This window comes from Enoplosus armatus, chromosome 5 (genome assembly GCF_043641665.1).
Source record: "Enoplosus armatus isolate fEnoArm2 chromosome 5, fEnoArm2.hap1, whole genome shotgun sequence".
NCBI lineage: Eukaryota > Metazoa > Chordata > Actinopteri > Centrarchiformes > Enoplosidae > Enoplosus > Enoplosus armatus.
In genome coordinates, this window is record NC_092184.1 from 3,745,951 (window position 1) to 3,773,297 (window position 27,347).

The 27,347-nt window shown below is 43.7% G+C and overlaps 1 protein-coding gene across 5 annotated transcripts in view; it reads right to left on the reverse strand.

Annotated features, from left to right (window-relative positions):
* phldb1b (pleckstrin homology-like domain, family B, member 1b) overlaps positions 1 to 27,347 on the reverse strand; it is a 73,215-nt gene that overhangs the window by 40,145 nt on the left and 5,723 nt on the right. For all 5 annotated transcript variants that reach the window (XM_070905786.1, XM_070905787.1, XM_070905785.1 and 2 more), the window contains exons 4-5: positions 26,712 to 26,882; positions 5,174 to 5,299 (exon numbers count right to left, since the gene is read on the reverse strand). In XM_070905786.1, the coding sequence (XP_070761887.1) occupies positions 5,174 to 5,299; positions 26,712 to 26,882 (297 nt within the window). The remainder of the gene's footprint in view (positions 1 to 5,173; positions 5,300 to 26,711; positions 26,883 to 27,347) is intronic.

Consider the following 27,347-nt stretch of genomic DNA (forward strand, 5'->3'; position numbering starts at 1 on the left):
CTAATCTTAACCGTCTCTCTCTAATGTCAGCATAGTAGATTATTACAACAGAAACGCACAGCCACGTGGGAGATTCGACAGCATGGCCTTGAGGCCAGGATCAGAGCACAGGTCAGGTTTTATTCATGCTAAATGAAATCCGTTTAAATGGACTTGCTGCCTGTTTCAAATGGAAACATGAAGATAATTGCAACGTGGAGTCATCAGTGCAAACGCTGAGAGGTAACAGAAGAAGAAGAGAGCTGTCATGTCCAACAGTGATGTAAAAAAAAAAAAAAAAAAAAAAACATAACACAAACATAGAACAGAAGAGAATAAAATAGAAAAGTCAGTTTGGTATCTTTGTAAAGATGACGTCAGAGAGAGATGTCCCATTAGCGAAACTGCTCTAAAATATATAAGCTTCACAAATAATGCATTAGCTGTGCTTGCTCAACAGACATGGGAGCAGCTTCCTGCCCTCTCCCCTATAATGACTCTGCCGTACAATGAAGCTCTGCCTTCATGACAGCCTGACCACAATTAAATGTGAAAACATCTTCATGCACATTGTACAGCATTAAGGTCTGCAGGCTGTCACATTAATACAATGCATCCGTTGAGCACCCCGTGACTGTCAATGTCACATCGTGTCTCACAGACAACAAATCGGCTTGATTCTTATGTACACAGTCAAAACCGGGGGGGGGGGGGGGGGGGGTGACAAAAATAAAAGCAACCGTTTGCTGAGAGAAAACCCATGCAATGATGTCATGGGATACAGACTATCGCCTCGAGAAGACCGTGCCAAACTTCATTTAAAAAGCTGGCAATTTAATGTTAACATACCCGCCGGTAAAACTGAGCATCTCGTATAATATAACTTGAGAGATTTTATTTACATCTGAGGACCTCTACAATTCGGCATCAAGTCCATCGTCAATAAACTCTTGCTGCTAAAACATACGTTTGGTACATCTGTCATTCCCTAAATGTCCCCTCATCAGAACAGATTGTGATATTGTGACTCAAACAAAAAAAATTTATTTTTCTTTCCGAATAAAGGACATATTTATTCATCACCTGTATGCTGAATAAAGAATGACATTCCAATGAATCGCACTGAGCATGTAATGATGCCCTACTCTGTGTGCACCTTTCCAGAAAAGCAAACGAACGTTAAACCAACAGATTTTTAATGGAGTTTGGCGTGTGACCGGTTCCAATCACTTCTCTTGCCCAAAGCTCGGGCATTAAGCAGTAGGGTTACTCACATGAAGGAATAAAACTGCGACCCGGTCAGTTTCAGTGCGGTTCACCTGCTATATGACACACACTGAGGCCCACATCCTCCGGACACCGGTTACAGACCGGGTGTGACGGAGCCCTGCCGTGCCTGGCTCCGCACACACCGAGGGAGATATGGAGACTCACCACCGAGGTGATATTTCAACCGGGGGTTGGGGTGCTAGGCACCGCTGCCGTCTGCGGTACCACTGGTGTCAAGTTACTTCAAACATAACATACCTCTTCCGGTCTCCATCTTCAAAATAAAACCGGAACGTGTTAAATTCTTTGAAAGTGTGCTGTCATCGCAACAACGAGCAAATAATAAAGGGTATATTGTAATGTCCATCTCAATGTGACATACCTAAATAACACAAGTCAGTCTTCGGTATGTCACGGATCAGTATTCTGAAATATAACATAATACTGGAGTTTGCCCTATACACTTAAAGCACACATACATTCAAACATGAAGCTAGATTGATCAGAGGAACAGCTCTCTTAAACATGCCACTCTACTCGCGCGAGAAATGCATTTTATTTTGAAGGTAAAATCGTCTTACTTCCAGTGTCGTCGCTACCTTGACGCAGCTCTTCCTGTCCAGGGGGATGTGCTGCGAGATTCGTAGCTCTGTTTTAAAGAGTCACGGCACTGGGTTTTATGGCCTGTCATTGTTATTGGCTCTACAATGCAGATTTAGTCAGTTTTAGATGAGACAGGGGACAAAGCATGGACAAATTATCCACCTGGACAGCACAATGTGGCACCATACTGATGTTATAGTGGCATGAAAAACAGGCTTTCTAGATGAACTGGATTACTGGACCACCATTAAAAAGGATACTGAATGTAGTCATCCAGTGGCAGTTACCTTTAAATAAGAAATAAATCAGTATGCATACATACAAAGACAACTGAAGCCCTGTGAGTGTTATGCTATAATATATAACAGTATTGGTTTACTATGTATATGCATGTAAGCAGCGAATAAATGTAGTGGAGTAAACCATACAATATTTCCCTCTGAATTGTAGTGTGGAGTACAAGTATAAGGTAGCATGAAATAGAAAGTAAAGTACACGTGTCGCCCTTTAAACGTACATGTTCAGATTCAACCACTGTCCAAAATGCAGGTCTACCTAAATTTGACTCTGTATATTGAGAATATAATACAGCCTAAACACACACATATAAAGTTTAGGTGGTGTAAAAAGCTACTAGGGTGAAACATTTATTCAATTAATCAAAACAAAGAACTCTGGAAGGGTGAAGTTAAGTAGAAACTACAGTTATTTATAGCTTATGTGTGTTCCGCTTTCTGGCTGAACGTTTCCATACAAAACACTGGCAGGAGACCTAATTGATCCAATACGGTAAAATATTAAAAGGGAAAAAGGGGATTTTCCTCCTTTGAAAATGGAAATTACGGGGGAAGGAAAGAGGTGCTGACTATTTTAAATGGCAAAAAGATTCTCTGTTTGTTGTCCAAAATTGTCCAGTACTATTTTATTGATGGGCACTTTTCAACATGTGGCGGTGCCATACTGCAAGCACAACAACGATCAACTGCATCACAAGCATTCAGCCCTGCATTTAGCGTGGCTTTTTGCAGACCGTCGAGCAGCCAGTGACAGATACAGCAGCCAAATCACAGGAAGATAAAGGCCTTTTATTGAAAAGCGAGGCTAACGCACAGAAGGACGGTGGGTGGGTGCAGGAAGAGACTGGAGGGGGAAACCCAGGGAGGGAGGCTGCAGGGATAGCAGACAGCGAAACTGGAAATGGAGGTTTATAAATAGTCCCTGAAAAAGATACTGTAACTTCACCCGCTGCCCACTTTCAGTAAGCAGCTCGGAGTCACAGAGCCGACTGCTGGCCTGCCAGAGAGGCACAGGAAACGTCCAATCAGTGAAAAGGTGGCAGCTGAGAGACGACAGGTCGGTGGAGCGGCACTGACCTGGCAAAGCTCGCCAAAACTAAACAACAGACAGGTGAATGTGACAGGTGTCACAAAGACACAGCAGCACCGTGGTGTTGCATGCAGGAGGACATAACAGGACCATAACAGGAACATAATAGGACTTGATGACAGCACAGGTGTGCCTTTTGATCCGCTGTAAGGACACAAAATAGTAGCAATTGATGATACAAGTTCAGTGAGGGATCAGGTCTTTGTCAGTGACTCTTACTGCCTGGTCTGTCTCCACTGTCCATCTAAACATCCTCCCAGGCCAAGACTGGGCATTTCAAATTGTGAGAAGAGGGGGGAAATCCACCAGTAAGTACAGGTGTGTGTGCCGCTTCTCATTCACTATTAATTATACCATTACTTATAGGGACATTACTGTAATACTGTAAATATAGAGGTATAATAATTGTATTGTAATAAGGGGTTTTGAGTTGTACTTTTATAAAAGGTACTGCTCAAGCCCCAAGGAACAAAACTCATGGCCAAAGAAAGACTCTACAATCCACATCAGTAAATTATCTTTTTTTCCACATGAATGGAAAAAAAGAAGGACTGTAGTGCGAATGCTTCCCCCCTTATTTGCCCAGTTAGCAAGTTTCATTGGAACATGTTCGTGGAATATGGTATCCAGTTCGCTTCCATCCATGGTACTGCCACAGTGCCAAGCCTTTGTACTCAAAAGATTCAATTCTACTTCAGTTCTTTCTTAGATAGCTGCTGCAAACCGGGAAAAAAAATGTAACTCCTGGCCCAAAGAGTACAGTTTTACAGCCTTGCAGCACAAACTGACCATAACACCGTACTTCAGCAGGGTTCAACCCCGATGTGCACGTGTTTCGGACTGAAAGGCCAGAAAATAGCTGGGTTTGCCCTCAGCTCTGGTGCTTGAATTCGTACACAGATAACGAGTTTTAAAATGTTTCCAAGTAGATATGACAGATATGCCCAGATTATCGTGGGAGTGGTATAAACAAGTTTCATCTGAATGCAACTCAGGAATGCATAATTGAGGGAAATTGTATGTTTCTAAACAACGGAAGGCTTTCATTACTGGATCAGGAAGTCCACAGCAGACAGCTTGCCAGTGCGCTATACTTATCCCCCAGTGGCAGGCAGCGTTAACAGCAGGAGGAGGGAAATAACAAGATGCTATGACAGATCCCTGATAGTAGAGCTAGCCAAGAAAAGGTACACTTACTGTTGAGCGGCTGCCAGGAGGAGCACTCCGAACACACACACAAACACACACACACACACGTAAGCAGCTGAAAACTTTGCCTGGAGACGCAGAGGAATGAGATGCTCATAAAACATGCATGGCGTGAACTCCAGCACCAGGTCCCAGCTGGGCACCATTCAGGCTGCAGGGTTCAACGGGTACTGCATTTTAAAGGCTGATACTGTCAACAACGGTCTCGTAACAGAGCTGCAAACAGGCAATTTATGCCTTTATTTCATGTAGTTATGTTCAAATGTGACCATTTTGGGGCCCACAAATGATGAGATGGTTCTATTTTCCACGTAATATTTCTTTTGTCAGAGTGGGAAAGTCATTTAAACCAGCTCAGTGCATTCTTTAGGTGGATTTGCAGCCCTTACAGCAACAGCAGCGGAAACTTATTGTCCTCAAAGCAAGAACCAATGTGCCCAGTATTGTGCATCACCAAAATGAATATACTGTTCTAGTCCCAAGCAGACTGTGTTGTGGTTCTACACTTCCTCCACCCTTGCTGGGCTATAAAAAAGGATAAATACAGAGGGTTTACTGCAGTGCAAACATCCACCTGTAAAATACTCTGCAACAATCCGGTCAGTGTGTGTTTATTCACACGGAGCCCTGACATGATGTTTAAGGTAGTACTGCTGAGTGAGAACAGGCTGAAAATACAGTAAAAGACTGAATGGACGTAACGTGAGCATGCATGATCGTACAGTACCTGGACATAGTCTGTAGTCCCCGGTGGAGACGTTTCCTCCCTGGGGCACCATGCTCTTCATCCTGAAGGCTTCCTCAGGGTGGTTGAAGCGGAAGAAGGCTGACTGGCCAAAACACAGCATACAGCCTGGAAGACAAGCGCATACATCATTTCTATTAATTTTGCTTACAAAAAGGAACAAAAGGACAGATTTAAGGAATTTACCGCGAGATTTGCTGAAAGTGTACGGGTCTGTTTATCTTAAAACTCAAAGAACTGTGGCCCGCTGTCACACAGAATACAGTGAAGCACACGCAGAGGACTGTCACACTAGCCAACGGAGAGAGGTAAGCAAAGTGAAGCTGTTCTGACAGCGTCAGGGATGAGAGCAGCGCAAAGTGCTCAAACAGGAACCAACAACACATCCAGGCCGTGCTGACTCAGACGCCACTGTGCTCAGCCTCATCAACACGGCGGATCAACGCGAGGAGAGACAAAGCACTACTTTGGGCTGAGAGTGGAGTAAAGATCTTTAAGTATCACAGAAGTTTGGGCATCGCACCAAAATGAGAGAATTCGTGTTTACATTTTATAATCTCCAGATGGGTTTTTTTTTTTTCCTCCCTTCCTGGGGAGGCAGGAAGCTGCGTCAGAAGTGTAAATGAAATCTTGAATTAATAAAATACCCAACATCAAATAAGCCTGTCTTCTCTCGCTAAATGAAGTCCCATCGGTGACGCACGTTGAACTATCTGATGGTGCCTCGCCCCGACATCCTGCTTCTACAGGAAATGCATCCAATTAAGGAGATAAGATGCTCTCCAAACAAATGCTGTTTTGGTAGGTATTTAAGCCCTCAGTAAACAAAGTGATGACAGGCGGAATCTTCCATTTAAAAGGACACTGAGTTTGTTAGATGTTTGTTAGCTATGGCAAATATACATCCAATAATTCATGTTAGGTTTTCAGGTGCATTTAGCAGCTAGAGAGCCAGATTTCTTTTCCTCGGGAGTTGGTGGAGACCAAAAACAGAGCTAAAAGGAGAGTGAATGTCGAACACAAACATGACTCCACACGGATGCTAACGTATCTGCTGCTTGTGTTAATAAGCAACTGATGGCTAAGAGATTTGACATACCCACTTAAATATCATAAAGTGACATGTCAGTTTTGTGCTGACAGCTTGTTTCCGCTACTCCAAAGTGACTATTAGTTATTGGTTCAAGTTCAAGTCGCCCAACGCTGCTTTGAAATGTGACATACAGAGTGTGTATAGTGCTTGACAGATGAACTTTATAGCACCCACCAATCTTCCCATGATTCACGATTACTCGAAGTAAAACACCATTGTCCGTGTGGCGGTCCACCCCTGTACACTGACTGTCAAGAAGAAAGAATACAAATAACCTGCTAATGTTGCTTTTGGTTGAAGGTGTCTCTAGAGTGAAGCGGAAGGCACAGGATATTACTATAGCCATTACTCATGAAGTGAGCGAGTGTCCATCCTCACACTGATCAGACCTGCATTCACTCACATGACTCAGACCCAGCAAACACACACACACACACACACACACACGGTCTCTATGGTGCTATCAATCGCATCCACTTACCATCCTGGTTTGAAATGTCAAAACATATAATGCGCATAACTAATTAATTCCCTTCTTGTGCCACACGCTCGATAAATAGATAAGCAATCTCATGTTTATTGCTTTCTCGATATAGCACCGTTGTCCTGCCGCGATTATGAGGGGGTGGTCTTCCGGCCCCGGCAGAGATAAGATCCCTGCCTGTCGTCAGCAGAGAGAACATGAGGCCTAAGGTAAAGATGGAAATGTACAACAAAGCCAGATGCCCTTTTATTTTGGACAGACCCGCACTGACAGCTGGGGAAGAAACCACCTGATTACATCATGAGCTGTGGGAAGTGACGGCGATGGAAAATAGGCGCTGCATGCAGCCCATACACCAGTTTGCCAAGAAAATATATTCCGTTCCATTTCTTCTATCAAAATGTACTATTCATTTTATTCTCACAAAACATTTTGAAAGTGCATCAATTATCTATATCCGCTTATCCTGTGCAGGCCTTGGGCCAGCCGACACAGGGTGAGAGGTGGCATACATCCGGGGCAGATTGGCATTACAAGGCAAACACATTTAGAGACACCCGTTCACGCGTGCGAACAACTTGAAGTTGTCAGGTCACCTTTAAATGCATGTGTTTGGACTGTGGAGGAAACTCGAGCACCCAGAGGTAACCCATCCATACACAGGGAGAATATGCAAAGAGGAGTGTCCCAGCCAGCGGGTGGATTTGAACCCCTGGACCTTCGTGTTGTGACGTGACAGTGCTAACCACGGTGGTGCTGTAGCTGTTCCACAATTACCAGAATTTATCTATTTATTTACTAGTATGTACAATTCTCACTTTTCTCATTGAGGTCTGGCACTGCCGTGGATAAATTAGCTGGGGGTAGATGTTTTCTAGTAAGGTTGTACAACACATTATTGACAATTGTGTTACACTCTTCTCCGTGTAACCAAATGTACACATCCTGTGCAAACAGTTGTGTATTCTACACACAAGTAAGGACTTCATCTGCTCGTGAAGAATTGCTGACCAGTGCAGTGGTGGTGCGAAATACCAGTTAAATTGATACTTTATACTGGTACAGTAAATGCCACATGCCTACATGAGCCGTCCAAATGCAGCACTTTGCTTATTTGCATTAGTATTTTCAGTTTCTGTGTGTGTGGAGTGAGGAGGCCCGTTTTGGAAATTTCCATCAGCGTTTCCCACAGCGGTTGCGACGCCATGCTCGACATAATTTTGGTTGGCGTTTTCCACAGTTGAAATTGATTCTGTCGATAGTTGGAAGTCCCATCAGCAGGAAAATGAGTACACCATCAGTCTGGTCATGAAAGGGGAAAAACAAAAAGACGCTGAATAGGATATTTGAAAGCAGTCATCAGGATGTTAATGCTGCGGTCTGCAGAGCCACGTCAGCCCAGCCACCGTGTCTTCATGCTCTCCACTTCAGCAGTCATCCGACTCCCTCACCTAGCTCCCGTTTCCTCTGGATTCTGCCAGCAGCGCTCTCCTCCCTCCACCTCCCTGACTGACACACACACACACACACACACACACACACACACACACACACACACACACACACACACACTCCTACGTCTGACTTGCACTAACATGATCTCCCCGATGAAGATTCAATTCAGTCACTTCCAATGAAAATGCTGCTTAAAAGAACGTAGCTTGAAGCGGCGCGTATCTGACACATCTGATGACGAGCTCATCCCTCGCTCTGAGATCTGGGGGGGGGGGGGGGGGGGTTTTGGCGACGGCTCTGTGGCACACTGTGTCACTTTTACTCAGCGCTTCTGTCAAACAGTAAACGCGTCTGTTAGAGGGTTTGGGACAACAATGATGACTATGGTTAATAACTGCACCTGTAAGAACTGTGGGTTAATGATATATTGTGACAATATGGGCCTGTTCATCAAATAAACATCATATACCAGCTAACGTGATGCTGTTTGGTTGTATATTTATTGTGTTATTGATTAATATTCCTAGTGGTTGCCAATGGAAAGGCCTTAACTTCAAAATATATTTAACATAAGCATGCAGAAATATAAGTAATGTCATCAGCCTCAGCTGTACTTTGTTTAGTTCTAATTAGCTAACATTAGTATGCTAACAAGCTAAAACTATCATTGTGAACATGGTAAACATTATAGCTGCTAAACATCAGCAAGTCAACATTGTCGTTGTGAGCACGTTAGCATTTAGCTCAAAGCACCGCTAAGAACAGCCTCAAAGAGCTGCTAGCATGACTTTTAGTCTTCTTTTCTGATACAAAATCATGGGTTTCCATCACAATTGGAATTACAGATGATTATAATACATTTTCCAAAAAGTAATGGAAAAAACGGCCATCAACATTTCCAAATACCACATTAAATGACTCGTCTTGTTTCGTCTTATATCAAAGTTGCGAAAAAGAAAAACAGCAAGTTAGCATGCTGACATGCTTATACTTTGTGAACATGGTAAACATTATATCTGCTAAATATCAGCGTATATAAGCGTTGACATTGTTAGCATGATAGCAAGCTGCTGTTAGCATTTACCTCAAAGCACGGTTAAGTACAGCCTCACAGAGCTGCTAGCATGACCAGACTTGTTTTGTGACACAAAATCATGGCTCTCTTTTAAAATTGGAATAATAAATTGCACTGTTTTGTAGTACCATACCACGTCCTTTTAAATTCACATTAAGCAAGTAGCTACTTCCAGTTTATTTCATAGTTTTTTTTAGTTGTTCAGTTTTCAGGTATTAGCATCCTGTACACAAGAAATGCTCAAAATGACCACATCCAGTTGAAGTTGAATTACTTATTATTAAATTTTACTTCAAGAGACTTGTTCTGGCACACACACATTTACTTTCCAAGTACATGCGCTACATAGAGACTGGACTAACAGCTTCCATACACTGAGTATCTGTGAGTAAATCACACCCGGCACAGACAGCATTGTTCAGTGTGGTGTTGCTGTGTGTGTACATGTGGACACGCAGGCCCCAGCGGTGCGGAGGCTGCTGCAGGCTGACGGATGAGGGAAGACATTTCTCCTCCTCCAACACCGTTCTCTCAGCACAAACTGCTGCCGGCAGCTGACACTCACGCCCTGACTGAGTCCTCTGCTGCCCCCGTGGGAGCCTGACCCTACACCTCAGCAGCCTACGGGCCCTGTGTGAGTGTGTGTGTGTGTGGTCACCGAGAGCAGAGAGGGACCACCAGGGACCAGCATGTGATGCGTCAGCAAAACAGAGAGCACACACACACACACACATACTGTACACGCAAACATGCTCATTCAGAAACAGTGGTACAAGTGTGATTCATTATACACTTTTGTACTGCATTGTCTTCTGACAGGAAATAATGGGATGTAGTGGAAGTAAATAAAGTTCACCCACCTTATGAATAAAATACGGAGTGGATTTTACAACATTTTCAGGTGGTTAAAATGCCCCAAAAACATATAAAACTTATTTTGTCTATATAGCTTGGAATAGTTTTGGACAACAGAATCTCATGAAACACAGTGTGATCATATCATAATATTATGATTCCACCAAAAACTCTCTCTCTCTCTATTTACATCATAGCAAACAAACCATTAAAAACATCAGCTCCCACTTGACCACAAGGATATTTTTTGCTGCTATTAATTTTATGAGGGAGAAAACACTGAATATCACTGTCTGCAGACTCAAAACCCACGTCTGTCTAAAGCAGGATCTTTATTGGACACAAGGCATTCAAAATGCATTAGTGCACACCAACTATGGGCCCACATAGATCAATAGACATCGACGAGTGAAGCATCCCATTCACTGCTAATGCAAACTCACATTTAATGCATTCGACAATTCAACCAGGACTGAAATCTTCATCCTGTCTGAGCTCCAATCCGAAAATACATCTCAACATTTCACATACCTGAATATTTGCCCTTTCACTGACGCCTTACAATAACTCACACATCATGACATTTGAAAGGAAAACCGGCAGTAAATGCAGGGAAACTGACCTTCAAAAGACTTTTTTTTTTCAATTAAAAAAACCGAATTGATAATTGAATAACAAAGCCAAGCCGATTTCACTTGCATCACGGGCTGCAGCTGAACTACAGCCATGACATTTTCCTAATCAATCCATCTGGTATAAGCTTTCAGCAAATTGTTGTTGAAGTCCATTACTGGCAGTCTCTTGATGCCAATTAGCACTCATCAATGCAGCGGCTACAACACCACGCAGCTACTTATCATGATGGATCCACCCGCAGCGACGAGGCACACTTCAGGGAGTGTCAGACAATAGATCTCGACTAAATACGTGTAGACTTACGGTCCTGTGAGACACGCAGCATTTATCCAGGTCCCTGGAACGGTTCAGGATGTGGAGATGCTCTAAACGGGCCATGTATCATATTCAGTGGGGAGGAGGTGGGGGAGGCTTAGGATCATAAATCATGTAGTTTTTCATTATGGAGCACCCACACAGTGTTGACACAGAGAAACTGCAGTGCTTCATTTTGCAATTACAGGAATGAAAGGTAATTGAATGGACGCACTTGGTGTAAAGTCAATAAACTGGATGTGACCGATGTATGACGAGAGGTGTGCTGGGGCATTTCCAGCTGGAACAACATTTAAGACCACCAAATCAAATCTTGTAGAAGGAGCAGGCAGGACAGGCGCTTGTCAATAGCTTATCTCGACGGTCTGTTTATGGAAACGGCGTCTGTTTCAGTCTCTACCAAAACAATGGGGGGGGGGGGTTATCCCCACCTTATCACCAGCACTGAACAGACCTTCTGCAGACGTGCCGTTCTCACATTAAACAGGCCGCTGGGCGGGGCGGTTAATGAGACCAGAGAGATGCCGAACCCTAACCACGCAGAGATATTCACCACACCTCGAACCACTAAATCCTTTATTTAGACTGGAAGGGATTTAAGTGAAAAATGTTTGGGATGAGTCTGTTTTTCCCACATGTCTGAATGTTGCTCAACACATTTATGATTCTATCTTCCTGACGACTACATAACAGGACTCAATATTTGTCGGTTAATCTACCCAGAGCTGCTCAGACATCGACTAGTTAGCAGTGAGTCATGGTGATGACGGACAACACTGTAGAAGCAAAACGCAGACATACATTCTTTCCCTACACACTATCAGGCACACGTCTCCCTAGGTGGCCCGGGCGAACTCTGGTTTTAACTTGTGAGGCCTCGACTTCAAAAAGGTCACGTTCTCTGCGGTCATCAGTCATCGCAGGAGCCAGTCAGCTGAGGTGACAGGGAAGGTGAACCCAGTGGGTGATGGAGGTTGAGCTCTCTGGTGATCAACTTTCCCCACAGCAGGGAGGGTGGTCCCTTTGACATTTGGAAATTGAGCTTCAAAAGTTGCAGCTAGCTGTAAAACTTTGGTTTTGGGGTTAACGTCGGAGCACGCGTGGGGGTTGTTACTCGAAAGCCCTCAATCTTTTACTTTACTCTTTTTACCTGGGGAAATATTGTTATCTTTAGGTGTCACCTCAGTGAGCAAGCTTGCTAGGCATCACAGCAAGGGACAGCAGGGCAGGTGGATTAACTGCAACTGGGGATCTAGGGACTGCAGAAAGTGGTCCAAAGCAGGTGCATCTCCCACAACACCCCCTCAGCCAGTTTGGGGCTCAGCAAAGAGCATTTAACAAGTTGTTTGAGTAGTTTAAATGGCTGGAGCACTGTGCAGACAGAAACGCCACATTCTGCTTTCCACAGTCTGGATTTGAGGAGTGAGGAAGAAAGGAAGGAGCGACAGAGAAAGTGTGGAAAAGAATGAAGGAGAGAAGTGAAAACGTTTGGAGAAAGCAGGCGAACAGGAAGAAGAAGAAGGGAGTGAAGAACAGAGGAGGAAAGGAGAGCAGAGGAGCAGATTTAAGAGAATAAGGTGTGCATCTTTTTTGTCAGGCTCTACAGGATGAATTTCTTCCTGGGCTGTCACGTTTTCCCAAACAATGTACAGATTTTTAGGCATTCTACCTTCTCATATTGGCTTGAAAAAAAAGTGCATATAGCTCCCAAACCCAAGGACACACCCCCAGGTTTGGGATAAACCCAGAATGTTTCAAACGTCTGGCTCCGTCCCTACTTGGGATGAATAAAGGACAAATGTTGAAACGTACGCTCTGGGTTTGATTAAGATAGAATACCACTGAACGGGTTTCTGCAGACTAGGATCTGCATGTTTAAGCTGTTTCTAGTCAACTATTTAATGCTGAAACTGACATTTTTGGTCTATGCGGGGACACGGAATGACTGAAAGCATTGGTTTTGTTTCTGCTTCCCATCAGTATGATGAAAGATTGAGACATGGATCTTGGGGGGGGGGGGGGGGGGGGTTGTCTTTCTGCAACTGTAGTTAAAGCAGCATTAACTGATTTTCGGCTCGGCAGAGGAACAAACAGAAAACACAACAATGACATTGAAATCTTAGCAAACAATTGCTTATTTACACATCCAGCAGACACAAGAAGTATTAGCATTAGTGTTTTTGGTGACGAGCTGATGCTGGTGAGTGTAGGTTTTAGCTCTGCTTTTGGTCTCCACCAACTCCTGAGGGAAAAATCAGCCTCTCTAGCGGCTAAATGTCCCACTGCGTTCACCAGCTAGCCGCTAATGTTGTCTTTCCACTGTTTGTTGCTGGTCAGGGAGCATACAGTGAGCGAGGTTAATGAGAACCGTGAGACTGAACCAAACAGTAAAGCAAAACCAAAACAATGAGCTGAAAGACGCTAAAACTCTCTGTGGAGAAACTGCAGAGTTGGGTGATAATTTGGTGTTTGCCAGCACAAGCGACACCTTTCACATTACAGATAGTCATTTGATACACTTTTCATACAAACATATTTAATAGTGCAGCTTTAAAGTCTGTTTCGGGAAATTGCTCACTTGATAAGAATGATTTGATAAGACACAAGCTTTTTTTAATGACAGGCCAAATGGGTTTTTTCGCACAAACCACAAAAACTTTATCATTACAGTAATTACTGTGTCATCATGTGTTTGTGTCTGGCCAATATATTTTACAGAACACATGCTCAAAGACAGAAAAATCACACCATGACAATAGAGTCACGGGGGGGGGGGGGGGTCTATTAAATTAAACACATTCGTATCATGTCTTGGCACTACAGTACAGTATCTAGGCTTCCTGGTGCTGTGGCAGTCTCATGAAAACTCCGGCTCTCACACAACAGCACACATCTTGACTGCATTATTCAATCAAGCTGTTTTAGTCCCAACGAAATGAAACATTCATTTTTGTCACTTTATTAGCTTCTTCTCCGTGGTATTATGTGTACAACGCTTTGTCAATAAATCTACAAAATAAGTTTTACATCAAAGTCCCACTACTTTTACGGTTCGGAAAGCAGAAAATCTGTTTTCTATCTGGTGGGTACCACATGGTGCACTAAGAAGCATAAATACAAATTCCAACCCATAAAACTATGACAGCTTCTTGAGTAATCCTGCCCGTTAACTCACACTGTATTTCTCTCCACACGTTAGATCTGGTTGACACGTTTAAATGATCCCTCCATTGCAGAACTCCCATCCCTTTAAATATATATATATATATATATATATATATATACATATATATATATATATACATATATATATACATATATATATATATATATATATATATATATATATATATATATATACATATATATATACATATATATATATATATATATATATATATATATATATATATATATATATATACATATATATATACATATATATATATATTTAAAGGGGCACTCCAGAGATTCAGCAAAGCACTTTCATAAAGTTTGGGGGGTCACTAAAACTATTGTCAGTATCGAAATATCCTGATTCTAGTCACTAGAATGGGTTGAGCTCCAAAAACACAGGAGCTTACGTTTCCCATGATGCAACTCAATAGTGTTGTAAATTGTACTTGAGGAGGCAAATGCTCTAAAAATACAATTTAACTGGGACTTTAAGTACCACTCCAGAGAGTAGCAAACCGCACGGCTCAACTTCATTTGTGTTAAATTCCTGTCTTTTATTAGTAGACAGCCTTATTGTGCTCCACCAGGAAAGAATGGCTTTGCTGCACATATTTCAATGTTTTCACTGTGTAATGAGAATAGGCACGCAACTGACTTTTGGGACAGAATCCTTGTATTGCGATGTTAAGGTTGTGGCTGTAAATAGCATATTCTTCTTTTATATTCTTTAAAAAAAACACGTATCCCCAATATTACTACAGGGATGGACTGTAAAAGCAGCACTACAGTATGAATTGGAACTTATTCCAACAAACCTCATTCACTTCCATCAATCAGTCACAAACAGTTCATTAGCCTTGATTTGGATCAGTGCTGTTGCTGCTTGGCCTCGTGTGCAACAGTAAAATATCAGCTCCACATATGGCACGGCCCTGTTGGCTTCAGTTCTTTAAAAACACACCAGTATCTCTTCTTCTTCTTCTTCTTCTTCTCATAAGAACCCTCTGACCTGGGATGAGCGCGTCAGGATTCTTCTAAGAACCGGCGCTTCAGGATTAGTTTTCTCCAAGGCTGAGCTCAGCGAAAACCCAGCTGCTGCAGAAGCTGAGATCTGTTTCATCAGCGGCCGTGCTTCCAGCACTTTCCAACAGGAAAATGTGGCACACTGCCATTTTCATCATTACAATGAAGTCATACAGGAAAGGACAGGCAATGCTGGGGAGAGAGACTGGCTTCACAGGGAGGAGGATAAACGTGTGTGTGTGTGTGTGTGTGTGTGTGTGTGTGTGTGTGTGTGTGCACACTCCAGGAGCGATTGGTCTAATCACTGCCTTCATCACAGTGAGTGCACTCTGAGTATTACTGCAAGAACAGCATCTTTTCAGCACCTCACCGTGCTGCTCCAGAGTGGCCCCCACTGTAACCCCAGGAAACAACAAAAACATAACCCATGCTTTAAAAAGTGCCACATTAAAGAATGCGCGGGCTATCATTCAATCACATCACGTCATGCTATCAGCCCTTTCATCTGCGCGGAGCTTTCCCTGTGGCGCGTCTTCAGGAGCGAAGAATCCTCACTACCGTCCCCACAAGGACAACATAACCCCATTCTCTAATAAAACTGCAGGGACGCCTAAGTGGATTGCAGAGCACATACTGTAATGCAAACAAGGATGGATACAGATCGAGGCAAGGTGAGAATCTATATATAGTATTTGTCAGTCAGCAAAATCTGTATCAAACAGAGCACATTTTATCCTTAAAGGTGCACTATAAAAAGATTTTATAGATCAGTATACACCGTATGTCCTATAAGATGCATAATGTAGATAATGAACTACAGGCACAACAAGGCCAATGATCACTGTCTGTCAATGATTCTTCCAAATAATCAATCGGTGTTTCGACTATCAAATGTCAGAGTGAGAAATGCCCAGTCCAGAGATTCAATTCACAGATATGTAAAGCTGAAACCATTTATTGATTACTTGATTGGTTGATCAACAGAAGCCAAAAGGACAAACATTCTCTGGTTCCAGCTTCTGACTTCTGTGACACTGAAACAAGAGTCAAAAACCAGCCATCACCTCGGGTCTCCAGGATATTGTGTTTTTTCCCACTATTTTCTGAAGATTTATAGACCAAACGATCAATCAATGAATGGAGAAAATAATCAGCTGACCAATAAGCAATCTTTAATAAAAATCCTCTTTACTGCAGCCCAAACATGATGAAGATGAAACCAAGGAAAAAATAAATAAATAAATCTGACATTTGAGAAGCTGGAACCAGCAAGTCTTTGACATTTTGGCTTTAGAAATGACTGAAACAATACATCGATGATCAGTCTGTTGGAGGTTAATTGGCTGTCAATCAACCGATCAATGAATCGACTAATGGTGAAAGCACTAAAGATGAACAAGGCCTGAATTATGGAACCTTATTTCCTTTTTTCCAGACGTCAGAAATCATCTCATTTAAATGATCATTTTGTTAATTTTATACTTATACAGTATTATTTTACATACTAATATAATGATAATTCTTTTTCATTTAGGTAAAGCTCCAACTGTGCTATTATTCACTGAAGCTTGGCCTTAAGAATTACTCCGTCCAATCAAATCAGTTTGGAGCATTTAAACTGGAAAGCCTGCACTCAGCAGGTTTACCTAATAATGAGAAATGAAAGAAGCTGCCTTTGTCAGCCAAACAGGGCCCAGCGATTTTTTTCTGCATGTTAAAAGTCTTGAAATTAATTCAATAAATGAGCAATTGTTCTGTAAACTACATAAAGGAGATTTTTGTAATCCTGCATCACAGCAGTCTGTATTAAAAAAAAACAAATGGAAAGTGAAAGAAATGCGACCTGAAATCAAGGAACTATTTATTGAACAATGAGTCACAAATGATCATTGTAAACCCTTGTGAGTATTCCTTTGGGACCAGTCAGGCCAATCAGCGTTAATGCCAAATCATGCCTCAAGGGTATTGTGGCATTAAAAAGGAGAAGTGGTTAGCAGCCCTGGTCCGTTCACCCTATCTGAAATGTGCCTTTGGACCAAATATTCCATCATTTCTCTAATAACACCTCTGTGTTTTTTTCCCCCCTCACTCTGGTTTGACCACATTAAATCTTTCCAGTGTGTCGGCTTAGCCTCAAGTACATTTCCCAGAAGATTACATCTGAGGAGCCCGAGGTGGTCAGAGCGAGAGCGCTTCACATATTAGCGGAGTGGGCTCATGCACAGTCGGGAGAGTTTGTTAGCGTGTTGCTTGCATCATGATACGACAAAGACATTTAATTACATACTGGCGACGGTGGCTCTGCGGAGTGGCACATCACGGCAGTGGCTTCCGGTGCTGTCGCATGTTATTCTCTGCGCCATCCTGCCTGTCAGAAGCTGTGAGAACATACTTCATCTCATGTGCGCATGTTCATGAGATGGGATGGTGTCATGCAGACAGAAATAGGAGGAATATCGGTATCTGATCATCGTAAGCAGTACTGTGAAATCTTTCTCGTGGATTTTTCTCTGATGAGGTTTCTGTTGGTAGTCTTCTTTCTGTTCAAGTATAATGGATTTCACCAGTCATGCCAACTATCTAGTCCTTCTGTTTATTCCAAACTAACCACAATCATGAACTGCATTAAGATTCCTGTGTACCAGAGACGTTTTTTCCAGGAAAACTCTACCAGACTCTGAGGGTTCTGGACGGCAAAGGGCTATCATTTGGATCAGCTTTGTTGGAGCAAGTAGTGCACTAACTTGCTATTTGTTATTTCCATCACTTAAAAAGCGGGAAAGCTGCCAGCAGAGATCACCTTAGGTAGCCTGGTTCCATCTCCCACGCCAGAGCCAGAAAAACTGTGACAGAAATACTGTATGGTGACAAAAAAAAAATGGCGATGAGAGCAAAGCAGTTATACTGTAGGTCTTTGTAAGTTTATGTCAGTTTCACAGCAGTATCTATCTAAAGTTTGCTAACATTAGCCACAGTAAGCTACTGGTCATACCAGACCAAGTAAGGCTGTAGCAGCAAAAACCCCCGAGTGCGTTGAATTGAGGGTTCATTTTATTTCTTACGAATTCAACTTTTCATTTGAACGGGGCAGGAGGTGCCATTTCTTCCTTCGAAAGTTACACAGTCTGGCTTTCAAGTGGCTTTAAATCCCACCCCAAGTAGAGCCTTAACACATCTAAAGACAGCTTATATGTCTTATAGCTTATAAGTTATTTACAGCATACAGTCTGCTCTTCTACACAAGCTTAGAGAAGGTGCAGTTTGGTGGTATACAGTTTTCCACTTGATACCATGATGAGAGCACTACACATATCAGCAGCAGCTGAGGAAATCTGCCTCCCAAAGTCCTGACTGGGATTCAAGTAGCAGAAAACCTCCATAATACCCTGAAGCTATGTATTTATGGAGCTTCGCCTCCACTCATCCTGTCAGCCTAAAGGCGTGCTCTTCACCAAGTCTCTGCAGTACCTGCAACTTTGAATTCACTGTTCACTAACTTTTTGGAGATTTTAGTGTTGTATGTGACAAACAAAGGCGTCGCCACTAAACCACCAGCATGGGACGTCACTAAAGTGCGGAGGAGCTGCAGACAAAGGGATGCCCAAAACTATGTCTGACGGTTGCTATGGAAAGCTGATGGTTTACGGCCTCAGCAAAGGCCAGGGAGTCAAACCCACCAGTTAATCAATGACTGCCTTTTGCCGAGCCAGGGGCCATCAAACACAGACGAACATACCAGAGGAAGACATGGGACTGGCTTGAAAGGAGCGCACAGGGGAGGAGAAGGAGGAGGAGGAGGAGGAGGAGGAGAGGTCTAATCCTGCATTCCAATCATGTGGGAATAACCGTCCCAACAAATAAAAGGTCGGAAGAAGTGATCACATGTTCAAACCAGTCTGACGCCAAGCGAGATTCCGCAGTGGAAGATATCTGGAGGCAGAGGTTGCTCCTGGGCAGCTGCTTCACACACACATGCTGTTGAGTTTATGTTGTGCAGCACATGCAAAAATCCAGCAAATAGTTTGTGCCTTCCATCACAGAATTACATTTAGAATCAAAATATGCATTTTGCATCTTGTTGGGGTGGTTTGAAAAGAATCCCTCATTCCTGAGACTTGAATATATATACTCTTTGTCAGGGATTTTTTTGTTTTTGTCAATGAATTCATAAAATCAAATAACATCTGTGTATCCCTGAGGTCCCAAGTAGCGTTTACCACATCAAAGTTGAGAAAAGTTGAACGGTATTTTCTATCTAGCGAGTTCACATTTACGATCCTTGAAGTTGGAGTGTCTAATGTAACCGTTTCAAAGAACTGTTAATGGTACTACAAACACTTAAACATGCATGATGACATGAAATGAATGGGTCACATGCGTTTAAAAGCATGTGACAAATTAAATATGTGATGAAAGTGTTCTGCAACACGAATGAACCTAGACAGAAGAGGATCTTATTCATCAAAATCAACTCTTTGAATATCGGATTTCCAGACTCATAACAGTTAAGGCCCCCGGCAATTTAGCATTGTACTTCCATAAAGTTGAGGGACTCACAAGAGACAGATTTAAAAAAAAAAAAAAGAATGGTCAAAAGCGAAGCCGCAGAAGCCGAGATATCCTGATCCTGGGTCAAGCTCTCAAATACTCCGAATCCTACATTTCCCATCATGCAACTGGTAAGTAGCTTTCAATAAGCTCCCTCCAGAGCCACAGGAGACATCATACAGCTATTTTCACACCGCCCCTTTAAAACACTTCATCACAATCAGATCCCCGCTGCCCCAGCATCCACATCCCACAGACCAGACGCAGCATCCAGCGGGCTGTCAGCTACTGTCTCTAGTGGACGCTCATCACGGCAACGTGTCGGAGGCCAGTTACCGCCTGTCCGGACAGATGTTCCCTGCCCCCCGCCCCTCCTTTTGTCAGAACAACTAAAGCCTGCTAACCCCCTGCTGTTAAACATGCTCCCAGAGGCAGATGGCCGCAGGCCTGAGGATCAATCAATATCGAACCAAACTTTGTGATCCACACGTGGTTTAGAGGTGGGCTGTTGGGCTACAAGTGGCCTAATCGGTTAATTAGATCATGATAAGTCTGTTCCTGCTGCTGGATGCATCGGTGTATTAAGGCATGTTACTTCTCTCCCACGCTACTTTGACATGCACTGCTCGTAAACATGTTGTGTTCTGTGCGCATCAAATTCAACTTACTGTCACTTACTGGCTTCGAGCGTGTCCAGGTTTTAAAATAAAATCACTAAGAACTGACAAGTGTAACCTCGCTGCACCGTTACCCATATCATAATCAATCGATTCAAGTTGATAAGGTGTGATCTCTGTGCTCTCCAGTCAAATCTGTTCTTGTTTCAAGCCGTCTGGTTGGCTGTCACTGCTTCCCAAAATGTAGCTGCGGTCTAATTCTTACTTTCCCGAACTTTATTCGGCTCTAAGAAGACCTTGATTTCATGAGAATAAAGACGATTCAAATTGTACTACTTTTATTTTAGTCAGATCCGTGGATGACGCTGGTCTAGGGGTCTGAGACGCATACAAAACAAACACTGTGTGTGCAACACCTGTGACCAAAAATCCCTCCCTTGTTCCTTCACCACTCCCTATATAACACACACACACTCAGTAGCTGGCTCTATAGTGAGTAATAAACTGAGATTTCAGACCTCCGAATCATTCTGTGGTTGCAGAGTCGTACAACGGTCATTTTTTGCACCAATAAAATGAGAAGCATGATGCGATGGGACCGGTGGCAGAGTGCATGGGGGCTACTTTTTTTGTTCCAGTGGCAGAATTTTTGAGGGCCATATATAGAGCATACATTTCACACTCAGAATTATGGGGGGTAAATATAGTGCACTATATGGTGAACACAAAGTGATTTCAGGCATAGCCATTGTCTGTGCTTCTAATCTAGCAGGGGACCTTTATTGCCTGTCATCCCCCTCTCTTTCTGCCCTCACATTTCCTGTCTGATTCTCTACTGCACCCTATTAAATAAAGGCAGAAATGCCCCCAAAATAGCTCGATAGATTTATTTTCTGTTTATGAAAAATGTTCAAGTGCAATATATTTTGTTGCTGAAGTTGGGGTGAATAATTACAATACATGTTCAGTTCAGCACAAAAACACTGAGCATAAAACTTGCGGTTTTTAGCCATAACTGTGCAGCCCTAGTGTGACAACATTTCGGATGTGTGGAAGAAAACAGTTACAGTCGTTCAGTCACAGCGGGGCGATGACTCCTGCCGTCATTTTAACTTCCGTAAAACAGATCCCAATGAGGCCCATGCAGTGAGGTATGCAGATTTTCAAATCTTGGAAAAAGAGAGCGTTGATGTTGGATCGGCGCACTGTGTCAGCAGATACCCTGAGTTGAGGTATCAGGATTGATATAAAGCATATAATCTAACAGTGACAACTGGCCTAATTTTGGCTCCGTCTGAAGCAAAGACGCAATGTTAAAAAAATCTTGATCATTGATCAAAATGTGCCCAGAGAAGTATGAGTGGGAGCAGATGCAGGAGAAGGTGTGTTGTCTTTTGTTACTGGCATGGTAAGCAGTTTGGAATGCAGTGTGATCTACTCAAAGCGGCGGCACATTTGTAGTATTCAACCGCCGTCTCATTTGGACACATTGCCTTGACCTCTGTGTCGTCAGAGGATGTACGGTCAAAGACTGTGTCAACAACAACACGCAGGAACACACACACACACACACACACACACACACATACTGAGCCAGCGTATACACACCAGCTGCTACCAGCACCTTTCCTCTCTCTCTCTGTGCCGAGATGCCCCCCACATGTCTGACCTGTGCTCTGGCCCCGCTGGGAGCCCACATCACACTCACAGCAGCCTGATGACTGTTTGCAGAGGGGCTTCTCCCTGACTCCTCACATCCTTTCTTTACAATGGGGTCAACGCAATGTGTCAGAGATGACAGATGTCGAGGAGGTGCAGCGGTGGAGAGAGAATGACCACACTTCCAGAGCAGTGTGTATGGCACAATGAGCTCAACAAGAAGGCCCTGGGTTTGGTCTGTCTAACATGATCAAAACTTGTGGACCCAGAGACCTCTGAATACGCGGAATGCATGAAAGGAAAGCTCTATTCTATTCCAGACAGCAGCCCCGGTTAGGTCACATTGGCAACCAGGAATAGCAGCGTAACAGTAGACAGATACAGTGAGGTCTGGTCATGCCAGACTGGATGGGGGGTATCTGCAGATCTGGCAGACTTGTATATGTTTGTAGTCTATAAAAAGAACTCACATGGAGGCAGGGGGGAAGTTAGGATTTAGAGTGCAGGGGACTGAGTGGCTGGAGACAACAACGTTAGAGCAGGTGTTCATGTTGCATGTGCGGAGTGACAGACCAAACTCCGTTCCAAGACCTGGCAGTTTAGAAATTCCTTGTATTTAGGCAAAATAGGCTCTCCTTCAAGTGTGATTAATCAACCCAATAATGTCAGAAGGGTATTTCTAATAATTCGGCATAAAAAAAAAATAAACCGAAGCAGCTCTTTATGCAAATAAAGTACTAAATTGCTAACGCTGCTAGCAATCGCCCACCAGGGTAAACTTCAGTGGACGACCAAATTGTGAGGCAAGAAAAGTATATTTTTTAAACCACGAGTAAGTAATGTTTAGTATATGTCTGCCGAATTAAATAGAGCTGCCTACTAATTCAGGGAAAGCCGTTAGTAATGCTCTATTACATGGAGTCACCTAAATTAAAATAGATTACATTACATTTGTCAGATTTTTAAACGGAGTTTGGCGATAGAGTGCATTTTGACTGAAAAGAACCTGAACAGGACAACAAAAAGCAACACAAGCGCGTGTATTTTCCACATTAGCAACTAGTGCCCACAGTAAGCTAGCTCAACAGTCCCGTACACGAAGCACCGGGGTCCACTTGAAGTCACTCTGTTACTTGTCTCCCCACAGTCCGTAACTGTAATGACACCATCCGCCGGCTATACCGCTAATCACAAGGCCGGCAAGTGCTGAGAGCAAACACCACCACCACCACCACCACCACCGGGTTGGAAACCCTGTAACTAGTACACAGCAAAGACAAACCAACTTACTTTAACTCCAGTGCAGGAAACTCCTCTCTGCCTCCGCTGTTTTCATCGCCTCTGCTCCTTTAAATCAAACCACGTGTTTTTCTCCGGTTCTGCGAGTTATTGTGGAACAACAGGAGCGTTTATGGGGTTTTGTCCCGACGCGCTTTTGTTATGATAATCCCCCCCCCCCCCCAACCACCTCCAAAAAAAAAAAAAAAAACCCCTCACAGACTCTAATATATTCTGCAGATATCTGAATGTTCACAAAGGGAGCTGTCTGCTTGCCCACTTGTTAAGACACACGGGTTCATCCACTGGTGCCGTTGGTATCTCCCAGTTCATTCAAACCAGTGCGGGACCGTAAACAGTCACTGTAATCTTTGCTCATTGTCTCCCTCCGAGCTTTTCACGTAGCGGACGACGCTGCCGGGGGGGCTCCTGCGAGAAACAGCTGGCCCACCGTCATCTCTGAAGCCCGCAGAGAGAGAGAGAGAGAGAGAGAGAGAGAGAGAGAGAGTCCGGGCTGTCAGGGAGTGAGGAAGACTGGGAGAGACACCAGGGAGGAGGAGCAGAGGGAAGAAAAGAAGGTGGAGATCCTGAGTCAGAGCCGTGCAATGAGACAGAGAGAGAGGGGGGGGGGGCGTCACTGAAGAGGGAGACCATGAGCTACCAGCCACACACACACACACACACACACAATCCGCAGTAGAGGAATTGAACTGTTCAATAACATGTATTGATTATGCCCCCCCCCCCCCCCCCCGGATCAATAAAGTATTTCTGATTCTGATACCTGCTGTCATGTCAATGCAGTGAGAGAGCACGCCAAGGTGTGGCTCTCTCTCTTTCATCTCTATGTAAAGGAACAAAGGTGAGGCTTTAAGTATTACCAGGCATGTATTTGAAAGCCATAAAACAATACACATTAAAGGGATAAGTGTTCCCTCCAGGCACATTAACCTCTGCAATAAATATTATGACAGTGTGTGTGTGTGTGTGTGTGTGTGTGTGTGTCTGTCCCACTGACTTTATATGAAGTCAGTGTGTCAACGTTGAAACAACAAACTGTAAAGAAGGGACATCAGAGGCGGAGGAAGTGCTCAGATCCTTTCTAAATCTCACTTAACAGGAGGGAAGTATTATTGGCCAAATGTACAAAAAAAATACAAAACAAAAAAAGTGACATAAGCAGCATTTTCCTGTAGCAGCTTTTCATGGTGGAGCTGTTTTAAAGGCCGTGATGTGTAAAATCGGTGGCGTGCACCTTTAAACTTTTTTGATTCAACGATTCAGAAATAACGACTCCTAAGCTTCCTGTTTTCCCTCGCGTGAATGTATGCAAGATATTTTGTTTCCTGTGTCTAAAACACTGGGATGGGATCTAAAATCATGTCATCAGTTATTTCCCTCCTCGCGGGGGTTCGTTTGCTCAGATGTTCAGCCAGAAACTGCTTCATCTTAATGTCTACCTCAGTTAATGATGAGGCTTCCGTCCCCTCTATCCCCCCCCCCGTGTGCTCCTTCTGATGGGCTGAATCGAGCCGACCAACCTTTATCCCTTTAAAACATCAGCTCATCTCGCTTTGAACAGGCCGGCTTAGTTTTTACATGCCCTTTCATTGTCGGGATTTCCCTCCTCCGGCTCTTCTGATTTCTACTGTAAATCCAGGCGGATTACCACTAAAAGCTTGTTGAGCACATTTTCATTTTGCAACAATACTGACTTGTTGCTTCTTGGTTACAGTAACATAACCTGTAACGCTGACAAGTCGAAGCCGTCACCCGACTATATATTTGCAAAGGAAAACGCTACAGACTGCAGACAGCATTCGATTCCTCTGGACCCTACAATACTTCACTGTTCTTGTAGGGAACGTTTGAGTGTACTACAATGTATTACTCATGTACTTTACATAACTCATGGGAGTGGTAAGTAAAATGTGTCATCAATAATGTCTGATCCACTTCCTGCTGTAAGATTACATCTTTATCAGCCTGCATTAACACCAAAGGAGGCCATACCGCCTCGTGCGCAACCTTTCACGACTACCTCGGCTCTCCCCTCTGTTCGTTCCAACTCTTCCTGGACCCTGACAGTGAACTCTGCTTCACCCTCGACACTCGTTCTCCAACCTGAAACTCCCTCTGGGGCTAAAGTCGGATCTGTCTGGGGTAGAGGGGCAGTATAAATAGCCCCGCGTCCCCGCTCAGGTTACCTAAGCCAGAGTCCAGGTTGAAATACCAAAAAGACAGAGGGACACACTGACAGACAGCGCACAAGTTCTTCTACACACACACACACACACACACACACACACACACACACCGCATAGCCACGCAGGACACAGGATACTGTACACAGAGAGCATTTAGACAGGAATGATATTAGTCCACGTAGCATGTGCTGTTTGTGCTATTAGCATTTCTTGAATAGGTGAACTGAGAAGGAGAAATAACACCACAGTGCATGATTGCACAGCAGCGGAGAGGGACGTTCACATCCTGTGAGTAACGATGAGTAGTGTCCCTTCAACTCATTCTCATAATACACTGCGTGAAAGTGTGAAGGCATCACACCTCAGCTCAGACACGTCGTCGAGCTTTGAACCGTTTTGTCCCATCAGCGAGATCCTTTCAGTAACAGCATCGTGTGAATCTCCACTTTGGGGGTTTGTGTTATTGGCAGACAGATGAGTCTGTCCAGGCGTCCAGTCAACCTTTGTCCTACGGTAGCAGCTTCCCTACTTTCCCAGGAGGCCGTGCCCTCTATGAAAACAATCCTTTACCTTTAAAATGCCAATCCCAGGGGATCCTTTTAGTAAAATCCTCCACAGAGTCCAATCTAAGATCCAAAATCAGTTCATCTCTCCCTCTGGTTTCTTCAATATCTGCATGCCTGAGCACAGCAGAGCTCACTCTGGTAACTCATTAACACATGAACCTCAGGCTGGTCTTTAATCGATGGCCATTTAAAAGCACATGCTGTGCATTTTATTGAATAGACCGGTTGGCTCCTACTCATGCATTTTCATTGACCAGACAGGGAGCTGATGGATCGATCTGTTACAGTACAAGCAGGCGGACTTAAACAGCCGAGTTAAACAGAGCGCACAGATCCTTTAACATCTGGTCATTGGCTTCCTGTCAGATTTGTTCTTTTATGGAGAAAATGGAAATCCATACAAAGTAGAAGCAATATTATCAAAATGAACTTAATTGCTGATCTGAACGTTGCGGACAGTCACGGTGCACTTCAGGTAAAGAGCAGTACAGCAGGAGTGTGTTATGGGCCAGATGTTTGAGCGGATTCCTACCTTGTGACAGGCGCACGGGCTGCGTGACCTGGAGCCCGTCCACAGCGCAGAGGTTTCCACAGGGGTGCAGCGTGATGACCCCTGACCTGTTCTCTATGTAGCAGTGCTGGGCAGCCACCCCGGGGCCCTGGATGCTGATGTCCATGGGACCATGACCCAGTGTGGTCCGGCCTGGGGGGAGGAAGAAGAGTCTGATGTGGCGCAGTAATATGCAATCTGATTGATTTACATACAGTATGTATTATGGAGTTGATCAGTGCTATAGTGATGTTCGTGGGGAAGAGCTTCACAATTTGTTTTTGACTGATAATCAGTTCTAGCATATTTTCGGACAATATTGCCCTGTGAATAAAAATATATATCAAGCGATTTTTTTTTTTTTTTTACCAGAAATACTATGATGGTAGTGCCCTATTTCAGCCCTGAATAGTGTCTGCAGGTATTCCTTTCAGGCTGCATACAGCTCCAACAACCTCCACCAGTAAGGAAGGGCAGCCTGTATGTAACCTGAGAGGCTACGCCAAGGGTAAAAAAGCTCTCTTGTTGTCTCATCTCGTGTCATCTGTGGTGGCTAGACAGTAAGAGGACAACGTTCACAGAATCAACCTGAAACTACACAAGTGAGGGCCACAAGAA